Raw genomic sequence first — 24,275 nt, forward strand, 5'->3', positions numbered from 1 at the left:
TTGCAACAAACAAAAACCTGACAGGTTCATGGCATGCGAATGAAAGAGACCAGCTGCAAGAAAAAGTAAGTAGGATCCTCAGCCTCTCATCAAGCTGTGGGACATGAACAAACAAATTACAGTGCTTATATGAAAATAAATAAAAAATAAACAAAGCACATTGATGAGAAAAAGCAAGTCCAGAACTGGCACCAATAACAGCCATAATAAGGCTCCTCATGGAGCGGCAGTGCTGTCTGATCTTGGGTTGAACAGCTGTTTGTAGCTGTTTCCAGTTCCACTGTCTGCAGCTGACGTTGTTGAGAAAATCCCAGAGATATGATGGTCTAATTCTGGGATACTAGCAGGCCAAAGAGAGGAAATGATATTGCTCATCGTTGGATAGTTGTGTGTAATATTTGCCTTTACATGAAAGTTTAATCATTTGGTGAATACACAAAATACCAGAGAGCTATACTCCCTGCCTTTCATTAAACTCATTCTGACAGGTCCAATCAGAAAGCATCCCAGCCCCGATACTGGAAAGCCCGCCTCCACTGACCGGAGGGCCCGCCCCTGCTGGCAAGAAGTTTTCCAACAAAGTGGAAGTCACGCCCACGTGACGGACGCACTGACAGACAAGACTTCCAGCTTCTAATGTGGGCTTTCCGACTTAAGGTCTACGATGGAGGGATCTTCGGCTTTATGGCGAGTTTCAGTCAATGGGGCGGGACTTGGTGTCCGGTGATTGGACCTGTCAAAGTAAGTCAAAAGGTGGGCTAACACCTGGTTCACATGTTAGTCCTAGTGAGTGGTTGTAGGGTGTCATTTACCTGGCTGAGACCCGTACACCTGTATGGCAAAGCTTCCAAAGCTTCCAAAGCCCACCCCAAGCACACAGATGGTGACATTCCTTTGTAAATAAATTAGCCCTGGGGTTGAGCCAGGGAGTGGAAGGGTTTGTACATTCACTTTCACAGAGAGCACCAGGTCTGCCAGGAGTCGTTGATTAGTCATGATAATGGTGACTCTCATAATAGCTGCCAACACCCACAAATGGTTAAGAAAATGAATGATTGAATGAATAAATAATTTAATATTGGATTAATTGTTTATTTTTTCAAGCTTTAATTTATGTCCTTCTGCATACATGTGCAGTAGCAGCAGTCGGGATCAGCCTGCACTGCAGCGGTTATGGCGAAGCAACAGCATCATGGTGAGGCAGAAACGGAGCTTGAGAATTTGGGAGTATTGAATAAAAATGAACACTTCAAGATGGAACTTCAACCTGAAAGCTCGTGATGGTGTAGGAGCAGCTGCATGCTGGTGCCATAAGCTTCAATTTACATATTTCCCCATTAGTCGAGTAATGGCTGAAATAATTAGTGACTAGTCGATTATTAAAATAATCGTTTGTGGCAGCTCTGCAGGGTCCGGCTCATTCTGCGGCAAGCCACTAAAGCAGAACAGCAGGTACAAACTGCTAATACAATCATAAAGGAAAATAATCATTGTTCTAAATATGCAGATAATAGTTTTAAATTCTTTTAGTTATATCGTGACATTTAACTATTATAATATGAAGATTGTAAATAATAATAATAACAGTTTATTTATCTAGATAGGGAATTAAGCCTTTGTGTCTCTATATTTACGGGAGAGCAGCGATCTGCCATGTTTCTGCAGCTGGGGAGCAGTTTTGGTCGGTCAGGGCCTTGATCAGGGACCCACAGTAGTCCACCTCTGCAGCCAGTCTGGGGACTCAAACCTGAGTCCTCCATCACCAAGTCCACCTCTGTAACCACTCAGCCTTATAAAGCACCTCAATTAATGAAGAAGGAAATGAAATTCAATGAAATTATGCCCTTCTGGACATCACTATGATTCTCATGGGGAACTTAGGGCTTGTCCAAATAACTTTGGAGTCTGGATGCTCCAGCGGCATTAATAATATTTATTTGGCCTTTTTTTTATTCATGTCACAAAGCTATAAACAACACCTACAGCAGGCAAGGTGTTCTTGTTCAGTTTCTGAGGCTGAGATTTGACACATTTCGAGCAGTACTGCTCAGATTTTATATTTATGGGCCTTTTTGTTTTCCTTCCCCCAGAATAGCTAATAGCTAAATTTCTACAGAAACAAATAAGCTGAATTTGTTTGGAATCGCCTGCATTTGAAGCCCTAATAACTTAATATTCACCAAAATCTTGTTCTGAGCCTGAACCATGTAAAACAATGAGAGAGTTTGTCATTTGTTTTCATTTTGATTGTTAGAAATCAGTTTTAATTTGTCAGGTTGGGTAATTAAAGCTGTTTTTGTCGCTACTCAACGTCTCCAAGTGTTTATTTATTGATGATAAACAGTAACTGTGGATAAGAGACTCCAACGGCAAGCCGGGTCACAGTCTCTGGCTAATTCCGTCCGTCTGTGCGGGACCGGCCTTGCTACTGAATCACAGGCACCTGATGAAAGCAGAGCTGCTTATTTATGACCCTTCCACTGATTTACTTCCATTATTACTGAAATGAGCTGCAGCATCTGTGTTTAGAGATCAGCAGTGTTATCTACCTGGATGAGTAAATGGTTGTTTCCTGTAATCAGAAACATATTTACTCTTCACAATAAGCTGATTAATATAAATAGGCTGAGCATCTTTCCTGTCATTAGATGTGTCAGGACAACACATTTACATTTACCTGACAAACAAAACATGAGCATATTTATTCTAAACACAAGCTTAGGTCCAGAATGTTGCATAGCTTTAAGTTCTATATGAGGTTGTGCACATTTCTTGTTAGCAGTACGTTAGCACATCGGTATATATTTATTTTAAATAACGCTGTCTCTATCACGCCAGCTTGTCCTTCTGTCCGATCGTTTTTTTCTGCATGAACGAGCCCATGCTGTGTACACCAGACAGGACAGCTGCCATGCATAATGTGTCCTCTGAGGGCCCCCTCTGGCAGGTGGAAACCCACCAGAGCTGGGAGGTAGACACTGACGGTTCTAGCACAATGTGCAAAGGTCTGTGAACATAAGGCTTTGGATGAGGAAGGTGTTTTCTTCAATGTGCCACCTGCATGTAAAATTTAATTAAAATGTATTACGCTCCTAAGGTGGAAGGAAGAGCGCTCTGACAGTCATTATTCACTCATTATTGACTGTCAGTCTGCGTGGGACCCGCTGGGACCTGTCTCCGTTTTGCCTTAGGAGTGTCGAGGACTGTAGTTGCACATGACTGAACATGTACCATTTTGTCAAGCTCTAAGCAGACAGATCTGGTTTTATATTAAAGGTTTGTTGCAGGGCTACTGTGTTGCTCAAAGCAACAAAGGCAACAAACTGTTTTCATTCTTCATGTCATGAATTCAGAGGTGTTGGAAATATTCCTGATGAGAATCTCCCGTTCCACCTCATCACCATGAGAATCTCCCGTTCCACCTCATCACCATGAGAATCTCCCGTTCCACCTCATCATGATGAGAACCTCCCGTTCCACCTCATCATGATGAGAATCTCCCTTTCCACCTCATCACCATGAGAATCTCTCGTTCCACCTCATCATGATGAGAACCTCCCGTTCCACCTCATCATGATGAGAATCTCCCGTTCCACCTCATCACCATGAGAATCTCCCGTTCCACCTCATCACCATGAGAACCTCCGGTTCCACCTCATCATGATGAGAATCTCCCGTTCCACCTCATCACCATGAGAATCTCCCGTTCCACCTCATCACCATGAGAACCTCCGGTTCCACCTCATCATGATGAGAATCTCCCGTTCCACCTCATCACCATGAGAATCTCCCGTTCCACCTCATCACCATGAGAATCTCCCGTTCCACCTCATCACCATGAGAATCTCCCGTTCCACCTCATCACCATGAGAATCTCCCGTTCCGCCTCATCACCATGAGAATCTCCCGTTCCGCCTCATCACCATGAGAATCTCCCGTTCCACCTCATCACCATGAGAATCTCCCGTTCCACCTCATCATGATGAGAATATCCCGTTCCACCTCATCACCATGAGAATCTCCCGTTCCACCTCATCACCATGAGAATCTCCCGTTCCACCTCATCACCATGAGAATCTCCCGTTCCACCTCATCACCATGAGAATCTCCCGTTCCACCTCATCACCATGAGAATCTCCCGTTCCACCTCATCACCATGAGAATCTCCCGTTCCACCTCATCACCATGAGAATCTCCCGTTCCACCTCATCACCATGAGAATCTCTCGTTCCACCTCATCACGATGAGAATCTCCCGTTCCACCTCATCACCATGAGAATCTCCCGTTCCACCTCATCACCATGAGAATCTCCCGTTCCACCTCATCACCATGAGAATCTCCCGTTCCACCTAATCACCATGAGAATCTCCCGTTCCACCACATCATGATGAGAATCTCCCGTTCCACCTCATCATGATGAGAATCTCCCGTTCCACCTCATCACCATGAGAATCTCCCGTTCCACCTCATCACCATGAGAATCTCCCGTTCCATCTCATCACCATGAGAATCTCCCGTTCCACCTCATCACGATGAGAATCTCCCGTTCCATCTCATCACCATGAGAATCTCCCGTTCCACCTCATGATGAGAATCTCCCGTTCCACCTCATCATGATGAGAATCTCCCGTTCCACCTCATCACCATGAGAACCTCCCGTTCCACCTCATCATGATGAGAATCTCCCGTTCCACCTCATCACCATGAGAACCTCCCGTTCCACCTCATCATGATGAGAATCTCCCGTTCCACCTCATCACCATGAGAACCTCCCGTTCCACCTCATCATGAGAATCTCCCGTTCCACCTCATCATGATGAGAACCTCCCGTTCCACCTCATCATGAGAATCTCCCGTTCCACCTCATCACCATGAGAATCTCCCGTTCCACCTCATCACCATGAGAATCTCCCGTTCCACCTCATCATGATGAGAATCCCCCGTTCCACCTCATGATGAGAATCTCCCGTTCCACCTCATCATGATGAGAATCTCCCGTTCCACCTCATCACCATGAGAACCTCCCGTTCCACCTCATCATGATGAGAATCTCCCGTTCCACCTCATCACCATGAGAACCTCCCGTTCCACCTCATCATGATGAGAATCTCCCGTTCCACCTCATCATGATGAGAACCTCCCGTTCCACCTCATCATGAGAATCTCCCGTTCCACCTCATCACCATGAGAATCTCCCGTTCCACCTCATCACCATGAGAATCTCCCGTTCCACCTCATCATGATGAGAATCTCCCGTTCCACCTCATCATGATGAGAATCTCCCGTTCCACCTCATCACCATGAGAACCTCCCGTTCCACCTCATCATGATGAGAATCTCCCGTTCCACCTCATCACCATGAGAACCTCCCGTTCCACCTCATCATGATGAGAATCTCCCGTTCCACCTCATCACCATGAGAACCTCCCGTTCCACCTCATCATGATGAGAATCTCCCGTTCCACCTCATCACCATGAGAACCTCCCGTTCCACCTCATCATGATGAGAATCTCCCGTTCCACCTCATCACCATGAGAACCTCCCGTTCCACCTCATCACCATGAGAACCTCCCGTTCCACCTCATCATGATGAGAATCTCCCGTTCCACCTCATCACCATGAGAATCTCCCGTTCCACCTCATCATGATGAGAATCTCCCGTTCCACCTCATCATGATGAGAATCTCCCGTTCCACCTCATCACCATGAGAACCTCCCGTTCCACCTCATCATGATGAGAATCTCCCGTTCCACCTCATCACCATGAGAACCTCCCGTTCCACCTCATCATGATGAGAATCTCCCGTTCCACCTCATCACCATGAGAACCTCCCGTTCCACCTCATCACCATGAGAATCTCCCGTTCCACCTCATCATGATGAGAATCTCCCGTTCCACCTCATCACCATGAGAACCTCCCGTTCCACCTCATCACCATGAGAATCTCCCGTTCCACCTCATCACCATGAGAACCTCCGGTTCCACCTCATCATGATGAGAATCTCCCGTTCCACCTCATCACCATGAGAATCTCCCGTTCCACCTCATCACCATGAGAATCTCCCGTTCCACCTCATCACCATGAGAATCTCCCGTTCCACCTCATCACCATGAGAATCTCCCGTTCCGCCTCATCACCATGAGAATCTCCCGTTCCGCCTCATCACCATGAGAATCTCCCGTTCCACCTCATCACCATGAGAATCTCCCGTTCCACCTCATCATGATGAGAATATCCCGTTCCACCTCATCACCATGAGAATCTCCCGTTCCACCTCATCACCATGAGAATCTCCCGTTCCACCTCATCACCATGAGAATCTCCCGTTCCACCTCATCACCATGAGAATCTCCCGTTCCACCTCATCACCATGAGAATCTCTCGTTCCACCTCATCACCATGAGAATCTCCCGTTCCACCTCATCACCATGAGAATCTCCCGTTCCACCTCATCACCATGAGAATCTCCCGTTCCACCTCATCACCATGAGAATCTCCCGTTCCACCTCATCACCATGAGAATCTCCCGTTCCACCTCATCACCATGAGAATCTCCCGTTCCACCTCATCACCATGAGAATCTCCCGTTCCACCTAATCACGATGAGAATCTCCCGTTCCACCACATCATGATGAGAATCTCCCGTTCCACCTCATCATGATGAGAATCTCCCGTTCCACCTCATCACCATGAGAATCTCCCGTTCCACCTCATCACCATGAGAATCTCCCGTTCCATCTCATCACCATGAGAATCTCCCGTTCCACCTCATCACCATGAGAATCTCCCGTTCCACCTCATCACCATGAGAATCTCCCGTTCCACCTCATCACGATGAGAATCTCCCGTTCCACCTCATCATGATGAGAATCTCCCGTTCCACCTCATCACCATGAGAATCTCCCGTTCCACCTCATCATGATGAGAATCTCCCGTTCCACCTCATCACGATGAGAATCTCCCGTTCCACCTCATCACGATGAGAATCTCCCGTTCCACCTCATCATGATGAGAATCTCCCGTTCCACCTCATCACGATGAGAATCTCCCGTTCCACCTCATCACGATGAGAATCTCCCGTTCCACCTCATCACCATGAGAATCTCCCGTTCCACCTCATCACCATGAGAATCTCCCGTTCCACCTAATCACCATGAGAATCTCCCGTTCCACCACATCATGATGAGAATCTCCCGTTCCACCACATCATGATGAGAATCTCCCGTTCCACCTCATCACCATGAGAATCTCCCGTTCCACCTCATCACCATGAGAATCTCCCGTTCCACCTCATCACCATGAGAATCTCCCGTTCCACCTCATCATGATGAGAATCTCCCGTTCCACCTCATCATGATGAGAATCTCCCGTTCCACCTCATCACCATGAGAATCTCCCGTTCCACCTCATCATGATGAGAATCTCCCGTTCCACCTCATCACGATGAGAATCTCCGGTTCCACCTCATCACGATGAGAATCTCCCGTTCCACCTCATCATGATGAGAATCTCCCGTTCCACCTCATCACCATGAGAATCTCCCGTTCCACCTCATCATGATGAGAATCTCCCGTTCCACCTCATCACCATGAGAATCTCCCGTTCCACCTCATCACCATGAGAATGTCCCGTTCCACCTCATCACCATGAGAATCTCCCGTTCCACCTAATCACCATGAGAATCTCCCGTTCCACCACATCATGATGAGAATCTCCCGTTCCACCACATCATGATGAGAATCTCCCGTTCCACCTCATCACCATGAGAATCTCCCGTTCCACCTCATCACCATGAGAATCTCCCGTTCCACCTCATCACCATGAGAATCTCCCGTTCCACCTCATCACCATGAGAATCTCCCGTTCCACCTAATCACCATGAGAATCTCCCGTTCCACCACATCATGATGAGAATCTCCCGTTCCATCTCATCACCATGAGAATCTCCCGTTCCACCTCATCACCATGAGAATCTCCCGTTCCACCTAATCACCATGAGAATCTCCCGTTCCACCACATCATGATGAGAATCTCCCGTTCCACCTCATCATGATGAGAATCTCCCGTTCCACCTCATCACGATGAGAATCTCCCGTTCCACCACATCATGATGAGAATCTCCCGTTCCACCTCATCACCATGAGAATCTCCCGTTCCACCTCATCATGATGAGAATCTCCCGTTCCACCACATCATGATGAGAATCTCCCGTTCCACCTCATCATGATGAGAATCTCCCGTTCCACCTCATCACCATGAGAATCTCCCGTTCCACCTCATCACCATGAGAATCTCCCGTTCCACCACATCATGATGAGAATCTCCCGTTCCACCTCATCACCATGAGAATCTCCCGTTCCACCTCATCATGATGAGAATAAGCTTTTGCTTTTTAAAATAAAAAGTTTTGGTCCCTAACTTTTCCTTGAACTACATAGATTTAATCAAAATGAGTTTTAATATTTAGCCTGAAGAACGGAGCAAATATGAGAATGTCTGTTTATTCAGTCACAAGCATTCCTTTCACTGTACTGGATTTAGTGCCGTTTTATTTTTAGTTTTCCGACTTTGCACTCTCATAATGTGGGAGTATTGGGTAAAGGCTTGAATGCAGAGATGGATCAATGCTTCATTTTACAGCATACTGGAGCTTGTTGGAATAAATGTCGACATTGTGAAAAAGTGCACTGAAAGCCGCAAGAGGTTTCTGCAGCAGAGGAATGTCTAGCAGGCTTCATGAAGGCAAATAGCCAGCAGGGCAGTGGATCTAAATCTGCAGCAGACTTCTCAACGAATGGTATGGAGAGAAAAAAAACCTCTGACCCCAGAATATGCAAAGCCATGCAGCGGTAGGAGCAGACATGTAATCTGCACTGGATTACTTCTGGATAACTGAGTGAACCAAATAGTAAATCGTGCTAATGGTTATGATAACATATGTAGCTTATTATTGCTTTCATTAAAGCCTACCTGCTATTTTTGTCATTTCTGTCCCATCAGCTTTTTACAAATATTCAGGCTGCACTTTAGATTTTCATTGTTTCTGTGGCAAGACAGGCTACAACTATTGCTACTTCTCTTTGAAAAACAGGCTGTTTGATTACAATAAGCTGAATATTAGCCTCCTGTAGCTGTAACTTCTGAAGGAAATTAATGGAAGTTTAAAGCAAGGTGTGCTGCTGAGCCCTGCCGGTAGGCCCAACACAAAGCAGGAGGGAAAAAGTCTGGGTTATATGGTTGTCCTTTATCTTCTCAGAATCGGGGGGTTTGTCTCCGCATGTCGGATTTTCTTCCCATATCTAGGAGATTTCTGGGGAAAATCACGATGTGGGAAAGGTGCGGGAAAGACGGGAGTTTCAAGGCCAGAACAGGAGAGTCGACAGGAATGGTCACATGACTACATGTGGCGTTCCGGTCAGGTGGACCTCATAAAGAGGTCATACGTGTAACTACAACTGCTATGAGGTCCACCTGCTCAGACAAAAACTAATTCCGACCAACTGGAAGTTTTCAGGACAAGAATCTTTTTCTTCTTTGCTCTAATGGCCGCTTGAATTCATTTCCTGAAGGCAAAATTGTGTTGCCTTTTCATTTTTCATTCCCCATGTGAGCTGCCTGCAGATTTTTACATCGCTTCATATCATGGATTCAGAGTGCTTTAGTTGTCCCCTTTTCTCATTTGTCATCTTGTTTTGTTATATTCATGTGGCACACCACACGGCATAGCGCAGGGACTGACAGGCCTAACAGATTCGCAATAAAAGAAAACAAATGAGGCTGATGATGGAGCTTCTTCCTGATTTTATGCCCCCAGTAAAAACAGAGAGAGCTTTCTGAGGCACAGCAGCCTTTTCACAACCGTCCAACATGGCGGTTTTAATCACATAAACAGTGAAATTCATCGTTTCAAACATGACCTGAATGCCTGTCTGCATTTAAAGCACTGCAACACTGTGATTGGTTTGGCTTTTACATACAGCATGGAAACCAGTTCACATGCATCCTTCTCTTTTGTGTATTATTGTACTTGTACAATGTCTACTGGACGTTTAAATGAGTCTTACTGGTAGAATATTACAAAGTCACTGAATCCAGAGCGACTGTATGTATAAAATATACGGTCTAACAGTAGTGCATTAATCTATTTTAATAACAGGACTTCTCACTGCGTTTGGTTCCAGTTGTAAATATCCTCACTAACAACAAGCCTTCATGTCAATAGATGGTCTCCCCTAAATTTTCAGTGTGATATCATCATGATGCAATAATACAGATTACTATCCACATCAAACATCTGAGTGTCATTTATCTGCAAAAAGCAGCATATCAGGTCAACAAAGAAAAGCAGTTCTGGCAAAGCACATGTCTCTTTGCCTGCTGAGTGATCGCTTTTCATTGTGGCCATTTTATATACTCTGATCCTCCAATGGACAGCTTGGTGCGTATTGATGTGTGTTTGGTGCCAGCAGTCTGGCCAGGATGTGCAGTTTAAGCCTGTTAACTCTCCATTTGATGTTTTTATACTGAATAAAGGCTTGAATGTGCTGAAAATAAACCTGCACTGTTGTGTGGAGATTTTTACAGTAAGTACTGGCAGCCAGTGGTTTTCAGGTGGATTTCATCCATTTGTATCAACTGATTGATCTAAAACACAGTTGTACAGTTTGTCAACCTACGCTGGACCATTTTGCAGGAAGAGAAATATTTGGAATTTAAAGTGATTCGCAGAGGTTTATAAAGTAGAAGCAGAAGTAAAAAATAAAGTAGAAGTCCTGCCATGTTGCCATGTTACAGGTGAAACACACATCCCACCAAAATGGACTTTTGACAGCTAGAATCAGCTGTTTATCAGTGAGGAGACAAGCGTCTTGAGGGGGTTGTTCATGGACCTCAGGATGCCTGACATGTCCACATTATTTCCCTGTTGGTCTTTAAAACCAGCCCTAACTGGATTATCCAGCACAAATTGGCAGATATGAAAAATGGTGGAGAAGCAACTTTTCATAGTACGGAGAACAAGCAAAGGAAAAAAGGGAAAACTAAATCCAAATTGCTATCAGGTTGTCCAAGCCTCCATCAGGTAAAACCCAAAAGGATACAAGCTCCAAACAATTAGGCTAAAATCAATTCAGGGCACGCAGCGTTTTGGCTGTGGCAGAGCAGCTCATGAATCAGAGATATCTGTTAGGTGGCTGTCAGCTGGAGGACTGTAATCAAAGCAGCTGCTGGGTAGCAATCCCAGTAAGAAAAGAGAAAAATCTATAAAAGGACACATCTGCTACAATTACAGCGGCAATAAAAAGAGTTCTGCTGGAAAACTACCTTATGACTGGGAAACGGCACGATCACATGATGGCGCACCAGGACACCAGACTGGAGCATAAAGCCTGCTCCTGGATAACTGCCTCGTCATTACGGTCAGAGTTTTCAGTTAAATAGTGAAAACATTGCACTGGTTTCTGGCTATGGCTAAGATAGCTCAGTTTACCAATGGGACTGGAAGCTATGGGAAATAGCTGGGATAAATAAAAGTGCTGCTTAATGTATCAGCAGTAGTTTACACCTGGCTCTCTTCCTGCTTCCAATGATGCACAGCAGCAATGAGCAAGAATCCTGCAAGATTTGGTACCAAGTAAGTAAAGGATTAATACTGTTAATACTAACAAAAAGTTCATGTTGACATAGAGATCAATCTGAGCATAAACGTGGTAAATTTCAGAAGCTTCTGATAGTTTCTTACATTTAGAGATGATGGAGGGATGAGTCATTTGTTGTGTCACACAATTAACCACTGCCATTGCACCTGGCATTCTGGTCCACATCGCTTACCAGTTGGTGGTGTGTGCCTGCTTGCTGGTTTTTTCTTTACCTACATATACGTGACGGTACAACATAAAAACACAGGAGGAGGGAGGAAGAGCGACGCCCGACTGCGCCACGCTGTGACAGAGAGACTTCTGAAATGCAGCAACACACTCTGCATGCAGAGAGGAACTGAAACCATCAGCTTGGAGAGCTTGCTTTGCTTTAGAGGTTTCTGATGGTCCTTCTGTCCCCGTTCCAACCAGCCGTTAGCTTACATTCCTGCCAAATTTATCACGTTGTCTTTAAACTGAGTTCACTGCAGGACTCAACAAAGGTTTCTTCACTCAACTTCACTTAGAAGAAAACAATCTTTTCAACAAGTGATCTCAGTGCTAGCTAGAAGAAAGCTCGAAGAATTAGCTGGTTAGCACTGATTAGCCAATCAGCAACAAGGAGTTTACATTCTATTCTTAATTCTATTCTACAGTCATTCAGCAGGTACTTTTATCCAAAGCGACTCACATATGAGAGTGAGAACAACACCAGCAGGAAATCAAACAGTAGAGCAGGGATCCTCAATCCTGGTCCTGCAGGACCCGACCCTGGTCCTGGAAGACCTGGAAGTCCTGCAGGTTTTCCAAGTGTCCCTGCTGCACCACACCTGATTCAAATCAGTGTGTATTCAGCAGACATGTGCAGAGCTTGTCTGAGTCTGAGTCAGGTGTGATCCAGCAGGAAGACTTGGAAAACCTGCAGGACTCCGGTCCTCCAGGACCAGGGTCGGGGATCCCTGCGGTAGAGGACATCATCGGAAGGTGCTGGTGCTGCGAGTCCAGTTGGATGCAAGTGCTGACATGTGGCGATACAGGCTGCTTTTTTTCCACCCCACAAAATCCCCTTTGCTAAAATACAAAGAATGAATATGACAATATGTGTTGCAAAGAACTGGACTACCTCCTCTGACAATAGAGTTAAACTTTATGCAGAAATGCTCCTTGAAGAGGAGCTTGCTCTGAAAAAGCAGATAAGGACTCTGCAGACACATGATCTTTCAGGTGTCTCAAAAAATATTCTCCCTCCATGGTGGCCGAAGTGATATCTGCACATTTGTGCTTATTTATTTGTGAGAATTGAACTGAAAGGGTAATTCATTGAACAGTTTTTAATTCTAAAGATATTTCTCAAGGACTGACACAAAGGCCAAAAGAAGAAGAAACACTGGCAGGATTACGGCCATGACGCTGAAATAACGAGAAAGTATTCAGTTTTCAACATGTTTGGACATAGATTGTGATGAAAATATGTTTTATTTAGCTGTAATAACCTGATCTTGAACTGCATTCAGGTCTGATTTACATCTCTGTCGAACGGGAAGGATCAGTGCTAAAGTCTTCTTCTTCTGCCAACTCCATCTCCCCAGAATTCAGCTCCAGAAGTAAGTCACATTAAACAATCCAAGGACGCTTTTATATTGTATAAATGTTAAATGTTGGACACAGCCTGAGCAGCACTGTACATCTTGTATCAGTCTGGTATTGATCTCCTCATTTAGCTGTTGGAGGGAAAGCAGATAAGTGTGCTCTACCTTTTGCAGACTATGTCAGCCTTCAGCTTCAGAACAGACAACAATGAACACATGTTGTGGGACAGTAAAACAATTTCATTCATCTGCCATAAACTAAAGCTTCATCTCGGCTGAGCTTTCGGCTCCTGACAGCAAAATGACAATGAACAATGTGAGAACCCCTGCCAGTCCCCACGGCAACCGATGGGCTTTTCTGGCCTCGATGAAGACTTCCTGCTCGAAGCATCTAACGGTTTTAGCTTTAATTGTTTTGGACTGAGAGATGCACAGTGTTTATGATAACGGCTGAACATGCAGGATGTGTCAGATTTAGTTTGATTCTTAGTTTTTCTATTAATTATAAACAAGTTCAGGGGCTCAGAAGAGGAATTTATTAGTGATCTGTGTTTGGTTGACTCTATCTGTCTCCACTAACAGACAAAACAAAAATATCTGTTCTCTAAATGACTGTTGGAGAAAAATCTCCCAATGAACGACAGACTCTCAGATCAGCGAGAAACTCCAAAGGTTTTACTTGCAAGGATTTCACACAAGCCAGCAGACAAAGTGGCCCAAGCCGGTGGACAAATCAACTTAGAGTGACACCCGCTTATACTCTTTCCACCAACCCCATCTGGGAAGATTGGGGACAGTAACAGGAGGATTTTAATTCAGAATTAATCATTCGAAATTAAATGACTGAATGAACTTATTCTCCTACGAAGTGGAAATACTAATTCTGAACGGAGGTTTACATGAAACACGTCCTCAATTTATTCCTCTTTAGAGCAGCAGGATGGGAAGGGTTCTGATTGGACAGAGTGCACGTGATGTGTTAAAACAACGAGTGGAATATGTGCGTCATCGGGACGGGACAAGGTAAGGAGCAGAACCATCGGAAGTAACTTAGAGCGGAACAAAGGTTTACAGGACAGAGGAACGAAACAGTTCGGATTTAAAATGCGAGTAAACCAGCCACTTACTTAAGAATTAGGATTGATTCTGGATTGACTTTTGCATGAGGAATTAGGTCTTTACATGGTCAATTTTGGTCAGTTTAAAGTGGAATTAACTATTATTCCAAATTAAAGAGGAATTAAAACTCCCATGTAAACGTGATCGTTGTCATCACACTTCTTGGTGAAGGACCCCCAGAGAGAGCTTTACGGCGCCGATGTCCACCAGTAAGAAGCTCAGAAAAAGCTTCTTGCTACACGATAAAACGCTTCAACCTTCCAACAAGCAACCAGAACTGAGGGCGCTTCTATGCTCTGAACTTCCTGTAGCCTCTTAGCACCTCTTGCAGCACAACCTACCATGAGGACAGCTCTCAGCACACTGAGGAGGGACGTGAGTTTTCTGGCTCTGCCAAAGGAGGGCTGGAGCGTATCCCAGCAGCTACTGGGTGAGAGGAGGGTGTGCCATGGACAGGTCGCCCTGCCCTGCATTTATACTCAGGCGGCATCTGCTTCAGGTTGGTTATGGTGTCTCCCACCTTGATGCTCCAGCCGCGGATGCATGACATCTTCCAGACCAGACATGCACTCCTGCTTGCAGCAAAGTAATGAAGAAGGTCCCTCTTGTGATTGGTCCATTTTTGATCCATTTTCTGGAGCTTCTTGATGAATTTGAGCGGTAACCAGAAGAAAAAACACCACATACATTTAAATCCAGTTTAATTCTGTTTTTCTGGCACTAACTGTACCCTCTTAAGTCTTGATCCCAACTTTATGGCATGAGAAAGGAATGCAAAGACAGCAGGAATGCTGCCAGAAGCTGCTGCATGGCTGTGCGGCACACCTGCAGCAGTTAATAAAAAGCAAAACGGGGCTTTACCACGGACTGAAGATGTTTGTCATGAAGGAGTTGAATCATTTTGACTCTGCAGTGGACACTGAAAGTGGCATTTTCTGTGAAAACACTTGTGATATTAGTTGTGTTGAGCTGTTTACAGGCTTCTTGTTTGCAAACAGCTGCTAGTTTATACATTTTGCCAACAACGTAGTGTGCAGTGGGGCTAAACACTGTTGACTGCAACTGTATGCCCATAACCTGCATGTCAGTATGTTCATATCCAGTTCCATGCACACTGTACACAAACACTGCTGTGTTATGTGTGTGCCAACTTTAATTTGCTACTGACATGTATTCATGGTATATCATGTTGAAATTAAATTATTCCAGGACTTGAACAATCATGTTACCTTCACGGTGAATTTATGGAGGCATAAATCCTCTGAAGGCAAAACAAAAGAGTCCCTTCTCAGCTGATTTGTTAACTACACATTTATAGTTAATTTAGCTTTTAAAACAAACAAAAAAACCAAACAAATTGCTGGTCTAACTTAGAAGGAAATTCTAAAAAGACTCATTTGTAGTTTGGCTTCTGGCCAGTGTGAAAATCCAGGTTTCATAAAGTAAAAGTCCTGTCCAGCAGCTTTACCAACCATCACTAAACCATCACTTAACCATCACTTAACCATCACTAAACCATCACTAAACCATCACTTAACATCACTAAACCATCACTAAACCATCAGTTAGCCATCACTAAACCATCACTAAACCATCACTTAACATCACTAAACCATCACTAAACCATCAGTTAGCCATCACTAAACCATCACTAAACCATCACTTAACCATCACTAAACCATCACTAAACCATCAGTTAGCCATCACTAAACCATCACTAAACCATCAGTTAACCATCACTAAACCATCACTAAACCATCACTAAACCATCACTAAACCATCACTAAACCATCAGTTAACCATCACTAAACCATCACTAAACCATCACTAAACCATCACTAAACCATCATTAAACCATCAGTTAACTATCAATATAATATCATTAAACCATCACTAAACCATTAGTTAACCACCTACTGTGACTTCTACTGTGACTTCTACTGTAACTCCTACTGTAACTTCTACTGTAACTCCTACTGTAACTTCTACTGTAACCCTACTGTAACTTCTACTGTAACATCTACTGTAGGTTCTGCTGTAACTTCTACTGTAACTTCTAATGTAACCCCGACTGTAACTTTAACTGTAACTTCCACTGTAACCCCTACTGTAACTTCCACTGTAGGTTCTACTGTAACCCCTACTGTAACTTCTACAGTAACTTCTACTGTAGGTTCTACTGTAACTTCTACTGTAACTTCTACTCTAACTCCTACTGTAACTTCTACTGTAGGTTCTACTGTAACTTCTACTCTAACTCCAACTGTAGGTTATACTGTAACTTCTACTGTAGGTTCTACTGTAACTTCTACTCTAACTCCAACTGTAGGTTATACTGTAACTCCTACTGTAACTTCTACTGTAGGTTCTACTGTAACTTCTACTCTAACTCCAACTGTAGGTTATACTGTAACTTCTACAGTAACTTCTACTGTAGGTTCTACTGTAACTTCTACTCTAATTCCTACAGTAACTTCTACTGTAGGTTCTACTGTAACTTCTACTGTAACCCCTACTGTACTTCTACAGTAACTTCTACTGTAGGTTCTACTGTAACCCCTACTCTAACTCCTACTGTAACTTCTACTGTAGGTTCTACTGTAACTTCTACTGTAACTTCTACAGTAACCCCTACTGTAACTTCTACTGTAGGTTCTACTGTAACTTCTACTCTAACTCCTACTGTAACTTCTACAGTAACTTCTACTGTAGGTTCTACTGTAACTTCTACTGTAACTTCTACAGTAACCCCTACTGTAACTTCTACTGTAGGTTCTACTGTAACTTCTACTGTAACTTCTACAGTAACCCCTACTGTAACTTCTACTCTAACTCCTACTGTAACTTCTACAGTAACTTCTACTGTAACTTCTACTGTAACTCCTACTGTAACTTCTACTGTAACTCCTACTGTAACTTCTACTGTAACCCCTACTGTAACTTCTACTCTAACTCCTACTGTAACTTCTACTGTAACTTCTACAGTAACTTCTACTGTAGGTTCTACTGTAACTTCTACTGTAGGTTCTACTGTAACTTCTACTGTAACTTCTACAGTAACTTCTACAGTAACTTCTACTGTAGGTTCTACTGTAACTTCTACTGTAGGTTCTACAGTAACCCCTACTGTAACTTCTACTCTAACTCCTACTGTAACTTCTACTGTAACCCCTACTGTAACTTCTACTCTAACTCCTACTGTAACTTCTACTGTAGGTTCTACTGTAACTTCTACAGTAGGTTCTACTGTAACTTCTACTGTAGGTTCTACTGTAACTTCTACTGTAACTTCTACTCTAACTCCTACTGTAACTTCTACTGTAACCCCTACTGTAACTTCTACTCTAACTCCTACTGTAACTTCTACTGTAGGTTCTACTGTAACTTCTACAGTAGGTTCTACTGTAACTTCTACTGTAGGTTCTACTGTAACTTCTACTGTAACTTCTACTCTAACTCCTACTGTAACTCCTACTGTAACTTCTACTCCTACTTTCTGCTTGTGGCGGTGCAGAACGCTGATGGAGGAAGTCTTTAATGTTAACTTTAGTTTCCGACTCAGTGAAGCGGCTTTTAGCCGCCATGACATCTGGTTACAGAAGACCGGGTTAACTGCTGATGCTCAGCATGGAAACATAACTGAAGGTATAATCAGCTGAGAGAATTGCCAGAAAAGAGTTTTACCTCCAGAATGAGGGGGCGGGCCACACAGGAGAACCACACCTTGACCCTCCCGTACGGACACGGAGCTTCTTCTGTGAGTCTTGAAGTTCTCCAAGTCTGAAAAACACAGAAAACAGGCAGGATGTGAAATCTCCTCTGATGTGCACGAGAATGACCTGAACTCTGAATAAACAACAATGTTGTGAATAAAAAATGCTTTTCTCTGCTGTTTTCTTCCTGATCACCTCGGTTCAGGGTTGTAACAGGGAGCAAGGAGCATATAGCAACGGGTTGCCAGATAATGATGGCGCTCACTCGGCTGGCATGTTTGTTTTGTTTTTATTGACTGCAGGAACAAACCTCAGCGTTACCTTGAAAGCAGTATGGTTTCCGTACACACAGATGTGTCAGAGCGCAGCACAAACCACTGAACCGCCCTCACAAGCTGCCACGCAAAAACATTCCAGTAGCAACGCTGCGCTGATGAACGGGACGCTTTAAACAGTAAAGCAGCCAGTTAGAGGGGGAAAGCAGCCTTGTGTGTCCGTGCTGTGGATGTTCACTTGGAAGTAGAAGAAAAAATATGGTGTGGGGGCCCTACGGGCCCCACAGTGACGGGACATTTAACAGGCTTGTGAGGCTGGATGTGTCGTTGTTTCTGTTTGCTGTATTTCAGTTTTTCAGGATCATGTAACAAAAAAGACACAATATTCCAGGTTTAATGTGTCTCAGTTTAGCAAGCAATAAACTCTACAAGCAGTAATTAAAGTACGTATCTGAACAGATGGAGAGCTGCTTTCTGCCGTTTAGCAGCAGCTGCATTCAGGCAGTCGGCTCCAGCTATGTGTATGTTTATATTTATCTGTATTAATGGTATGATGCATAAAGCAGAAAACACGTAGAACCTACCTACCAAGGCCGGCTCTATACATGAGGAGGCAGGCAGAAATGTGACTGTGGGAAAACATGCTTCAACTCTTTTTATTATTGTTTATAAGTGTGAAGAAATGGATTGCACGTTGTCACGCACGCCTCCAACCAAATACCTGTCCAGCTAGGAGGGGGGGGGGGGTCCCACCAGCAACTAAAGCTTCTGCTGGTGTAGCTCTTAGGGTCCCTGAGGTACGCAAACCCCCTGACCACAATACGGTGCCAATCCCTCAGGGGGGAAACGGAATATAAATATTATAGATACATTAAAATAAGAAAAAATTAAACAAATATCAATCATCAAAGTTGGGATGTCTCATTAAACAGCCATTTTCCTAACCGATTAATCCCATTCAGGGTCACGGGGAAGCAGGAGCCTATCCCAGCTGTCTTTGGGCGAAAGGCAGGGTACATCCTGGACAGCTCGCCAGTCCATCATAGGACAGCCAAATAATAATAAACTAAAATATTAAACTAAGCTGAGATAGTTCGGCCAATCACAAACAACAACAGGGCAGACCATCGAACTCCAGACCAGAATAAGGAGGCAGTCCCTCAAACAATAACCTCAAATGTATATAAAAATCAAGAACAAACAACAAAAACAGAGACAAACATTACATTTATTCTGAATTTTGTTAAATATTTTTCTTTTTCTTTTCTTTTAAAGAAACTTGTTCCCTACTTTACAACAACAGTCTGGATGGAACACGCACCCAGTGCTCATGTGTGATGGAGCAATGCTCACACACCTAAAAAGCAACAATCCCCTGTTGACAGAACATATAGATGTTATATAATACTGTATTATTATTGTTAATTAGTTATTAAGTATCATATCTCACCATATAAACCGCTACAAGGAGCTTCACTTCCTGAAAGTTTTACTGCTGCAGCAGCTCAGCCAGCGAGGGGGAGAAACCTGACACCCAAATACCAAGTTGCTTGTCAGCTCATTTGCATACTAAACACTGATTGGTTGTTCACTGGGAGGAGAAAGAGGTGATCCCGCCATACCGTGCTGTACAACCAGCTCGGTGCAGAGGGGGGAGAGTTTAGTTTATGCCTTTTTGGCGGATTTGATTTGAGGGGGCCAAATGTCTGTCTGAGGGGCGTGGCCCCCTCCCCCCCCTTGCCCAACACCGGCCGTGCAGCCTGCTGGAGAATTGCATTCATTCATCTGTTAGAGAAAAGAAAAGGAAATTCTCCTTACTGTTTAAATCTCAGCAGGAGTTAAATACATAGCAGACAGAGAACAAACCAACAGAAACCATAACGTGTTGGGAGAAATTTTCCTGTCTGCTGGTAATCGTGTCATCTTCATTCATGATGCCCACCATGACTGAACCCCCCAAAGCAGCTTAAACACCATCAAGCTGGGCTTATTTTCTGTGACGGGAACAACAACAGGTCACAACCTCTTCTAACAAGCGACTTCGCTGCGTTACGCCTGGTAAATGTAACTCAGACAGGACGTAATCCTGCACCGACGTGTGGGAAGGGAAACATCACGCAGATGATCTGTGTCGTAGTTTCACCAAAACGTTACAAAAATCCTCATATCAACAAACTGAAGTTGTGCAACGACATTAAGCAGCTCTTTGCTGTCTTCTTTATTTCTGCTGAACTAAAGTAGACTTTCATTTTTCATTTTAATTAGTCTTAATTATTCATATTATTTATTCGCACATGCAGCATGACTGCTGCACGGAACAGATTTCATATGTAATATTTAAGTCTGGAACCGAATGAAAGATGAACATACAGAGATGGCTGAAGCAGAGTCTCAGACTTATCCATACATATTCTGCACATTGAGCTAATTAACCTTAATTAAGCTTGTTTTGCAACGCGCTGCATCATGTCAGACCTGCACGCTACGAAACTGCAGCTCGTCCGATTACTGATTAGTTCAGCTCCGAGTGATCGCAGATACTGCGCTCGCTGATTTATGAAGAAGACTGTAAGGTCATGTGATATACGTCATGCTGGCCGCAGGACAAGGCCATTAAGACACAGACTTTAATTATTTCTTTAAACATAAATCTCTACTTAAGCCACGAGCGCAGCTTAACTAATAGCTATTTAAGCTCTCTTAAGAAAGCAATTCCTAATATTTTTGAAGATTAAAAGCAGATATAATTCTTCAGGGTCAGCAGGATGTGTCTACTTCAAGGATAGAAAAGACTCACAGTTCTCTGTGTTGCACTGGAAATGAATCATCACAGCTAAGACAGGATCCTGCATCGTGATCTTTTAAAACATCAACACATTCAGGGCGAGGGGGGGGGGGGGGGGGGGGGGGGGGGGGGGGGGGGGGGTATTTACCATTTCTCACATCATCATGTGTCACAATGAGAATGGAGATATCCTCTGCTTCCTGGAGTCTGATTGTGTTCAACTGGAGATTGATGAAAGTTTTACTGTAATGTGATGTAAACTGTCTCTCAGACCATGTCAGATATGTCACGTTTGGGTTTAAAGGGTGAAGGAAACATCTCAGGTTCTTCATCATCACCATGGAAACAGGTTGTGATGTCAGAGACAAACAGAAAACCACAGCCAGACCTGGGTTTAGTTGTGTTTGCATCTCCGCTCAGACAGAAACAGCTGCTTCGTTTGCATTAAAAGTGTCTTGTCAAAATATTCCTGCTTTACTCCCAGCATGGGGGGGGGGGGGGCATGCTGTAGCTGGGCAGCAGGGCAGGTGAGCCCCGAGGAGAAACTGAGTCACTGCTGATAATGTGAAGAGAGTGCAGGGAAGGATCTGTTCTCCAGATAAATGCAGCTCCGTATTCTACTCTGAACTGCTTCTTCATTCAGAGCGGCGGTCTACGATATGCTAATGAGCTCCGCCCACATGACCAGCCGCCTCATTTCCTCCAGTTCGCCTCGACGCCTGCAGCACCAAGCTGTCAGGCAGGCAGACAACTCCAGTATGATCCAGTTTGTTCTCACTCAGTGAATTCCAGAATCATTTACTTTTCACCTAACACACACACACACACACACACACACACACACACACACACATCCAGCTGCACAGGTCTCTGACTGTTTTGACACGGTGTGCAGCCCCTCCCACCTCGGAGCTTCTGTAGGAGCAGAGGACACAGTTTGGTTTGCAGGCGGTGTAACTCAGATAAACAACATCACACGAGATTTTATTGCAAGGAAGAGGAGTGGGAGGAGCCACCAGTGGGAGGGGCCATTGGTAGGAGGAGCCAACGGTGGGAGGAGCCATTGGTGAGAGGAGCCACCAGTGGGAGGGGCCATTGGTAGGAGGAGCCAACGGTGGGAGGAGCCGGTAGTGTTGCATTACGAACGTTACAGAGTAAATATGACTGCATCAAGACAATCGTGTGTAGAAGTACTAAGTCTGTTATTCTAATGCATTGATTCATAAACAACAAAGTTATTGATCTCATAACGACAATCTTCGGCCGTATCTTAGCAAGAGAAGCGTTTTAGGCGCTTTGGCACAGCGGTGAACCGAATCCACCAGGAACCACTTTATTATGAGGTTTTCTCTGTTAGCAGCTGCAGCTCCTGAAACCAGTGGTCCCATTCTGATTCATGGTCCTGACCAGTAGCCGGTGTGTGTGGCGCCTGCTTGCTGGTTTACCCGTCCAGCTGAGGCAGTGTGTGACAGCCTGATCCTCAGTCCTCAGTCCGGGGGCCTACTCAGACCCAGACCCAGACCCAGACCCAGACCCAGACCCAGACTCAGACTCAGACCCAGACTCAGACTCAGACTCAGACTCAGACCCAGACTCAGACTCAGACTCAGACCCAGACTCAGACTCAGACTCAGACCCAGACTCAGACTCAGACTCAGACCCAGACTCAGACTCAGACTCAGACCCAGACTCAGACTCAGACTCAGACTCAGACCCAGACCCAGACCCAGACCCAGACCCAGACTCAGACTCAGACTCAGACTCAGACCCAGACCCAGACCCAGACCCAGACTCAGACCCAGACCCAGACTCAGACCCAGACCCAGACCCAGACTCAGACCCAGACCCAGACCCAGACTCAGACCCAGACTCAGACTCAGACTCAGACTCAGACTCAGACTCAGACCCAGACCCAGATTTAGACCCAGACTCAGACCCAGACCCAGATTTAGACCCAGACCCAGACCCAGACTCAGACCCAGACCCAGACCCAGACCCAGACCCAGACCCAGACTCAGACTCAGACCCAGACCCAGACTCAGACCCAGACCCAGACCCAGATTTAGACCCAGACTCAGACCCAGACCCAGATTTAGACCCAGACCCAGATTTAGACCCAGACCCAAACCCAGACTCAGACCCAGACCCAGACCCAGACCCAGACTCAGACCCAGACCCAGACCCAGACCCAGACCCAGACCCAGACTCAGACCCAGACTCAGACTCAGACTCAGACCCAGACCCAGACCCAGACCCAGACCCAGATTCAGACCCAGACCCAGACCCAGATTTAGACCCAGACTCAGACTCAGACTCAGACTCAGACCCAGACCCAGACCCAGATTCAGACCCAGACCCAGACCCAGACCCAGACCCAGACTCAGACTCAGACTCAGACCCAGACCCAGACCCAGACTCAGACTCAGACTCAGACTCAGACTCAGACCCAGACCCAGACCCAGACCCAGACCCAGATTTAGACCCAGACCCAGATTTAGACCCAGACCCAGACCCAGACCCAGATTCAGACCCAGACCCAGACCCAGACCCAGACTCAGACTCAGACTCAGACCCAGACCCAGACCCAGATTTAGACCCAGACTCAGACTCAGACCCAGACCCAGACCCAGACTCAGACAGGCTCTGCACATGTCTGCTGGATACGCAGCGGTTTGAATCAGGTGTGTTGCAGCGGGACACTTGGACCAGGACCGAGGACCGCCGCTGTAGAAGACGAAGCAGCACACGCTGCCTGGAGGAGTACGGTGTTCGTACGGCAGGACGGACACAGAGAGGCGACAACATTCTCCTCCACGTCGACATTTATTTCTAAACAACACTTTAAACACTTTTCCATGATTCTGAACTTTTCTTTTGACTGAGGAGTCTGCCTGACATGCTCAGTCTGTTTCTGCCTGTCAGTAATGTTTCCAGCGTCCTTCTGGCCTGACAGAGTTTATCATTCCTGCATGAAGCCGGTTTATTCCACTTTCCTCTGCTTTGGCTCTCCAGTCACGCGCTGCTACACGCCATGCCTCAGTACTCGCTGTTTGGGGTGTCTGGCCCACAGCCTGACAATCACTGGACTCTGATGTTGGAAAATTTCCCTCCTCGACTAAAACAACGCAGGAAACGTGAAAACAAACACATTTAA

General features: G+C 45.1%; 1 protein-coding gene across 1 annotated transcript in view; it reads right to left on the reverse strand.

Annotated features, from left to right (window-relative positions):
* Positions 1-24,275, reverse strand: part of LOC306757794 (contactin-4-like) — a gene marked incomplete at both ends in the record, with an annotated part of 220,075 nt that overhangs the window by 126,620 nt on the left and 69,180 nt on the right. The window contains one exon of the mRNA XM_079242929.1: positions 18,033-18,128. Coding sequence (XP_079099055.1) covers positions 18,033-18,128 — 96 coding nt within the window. The remainder of the gene's footprint in view (positions 1-18,032; positions 18,129-24,275) is intronic.

This window comes from Telmatherina bonti, assembly GCF_933228915.1.
Source record: "Telmatherina bonti genome assembly, chromosome: 6".
Classification (NCBI taxonomy): domain Eukaryota; kingdom Metazoa; phylum Chordata; class Actinopteri; order Atheriniformes; family Telmatherinidae; genus Telmatherina; species Telmatherina bonti.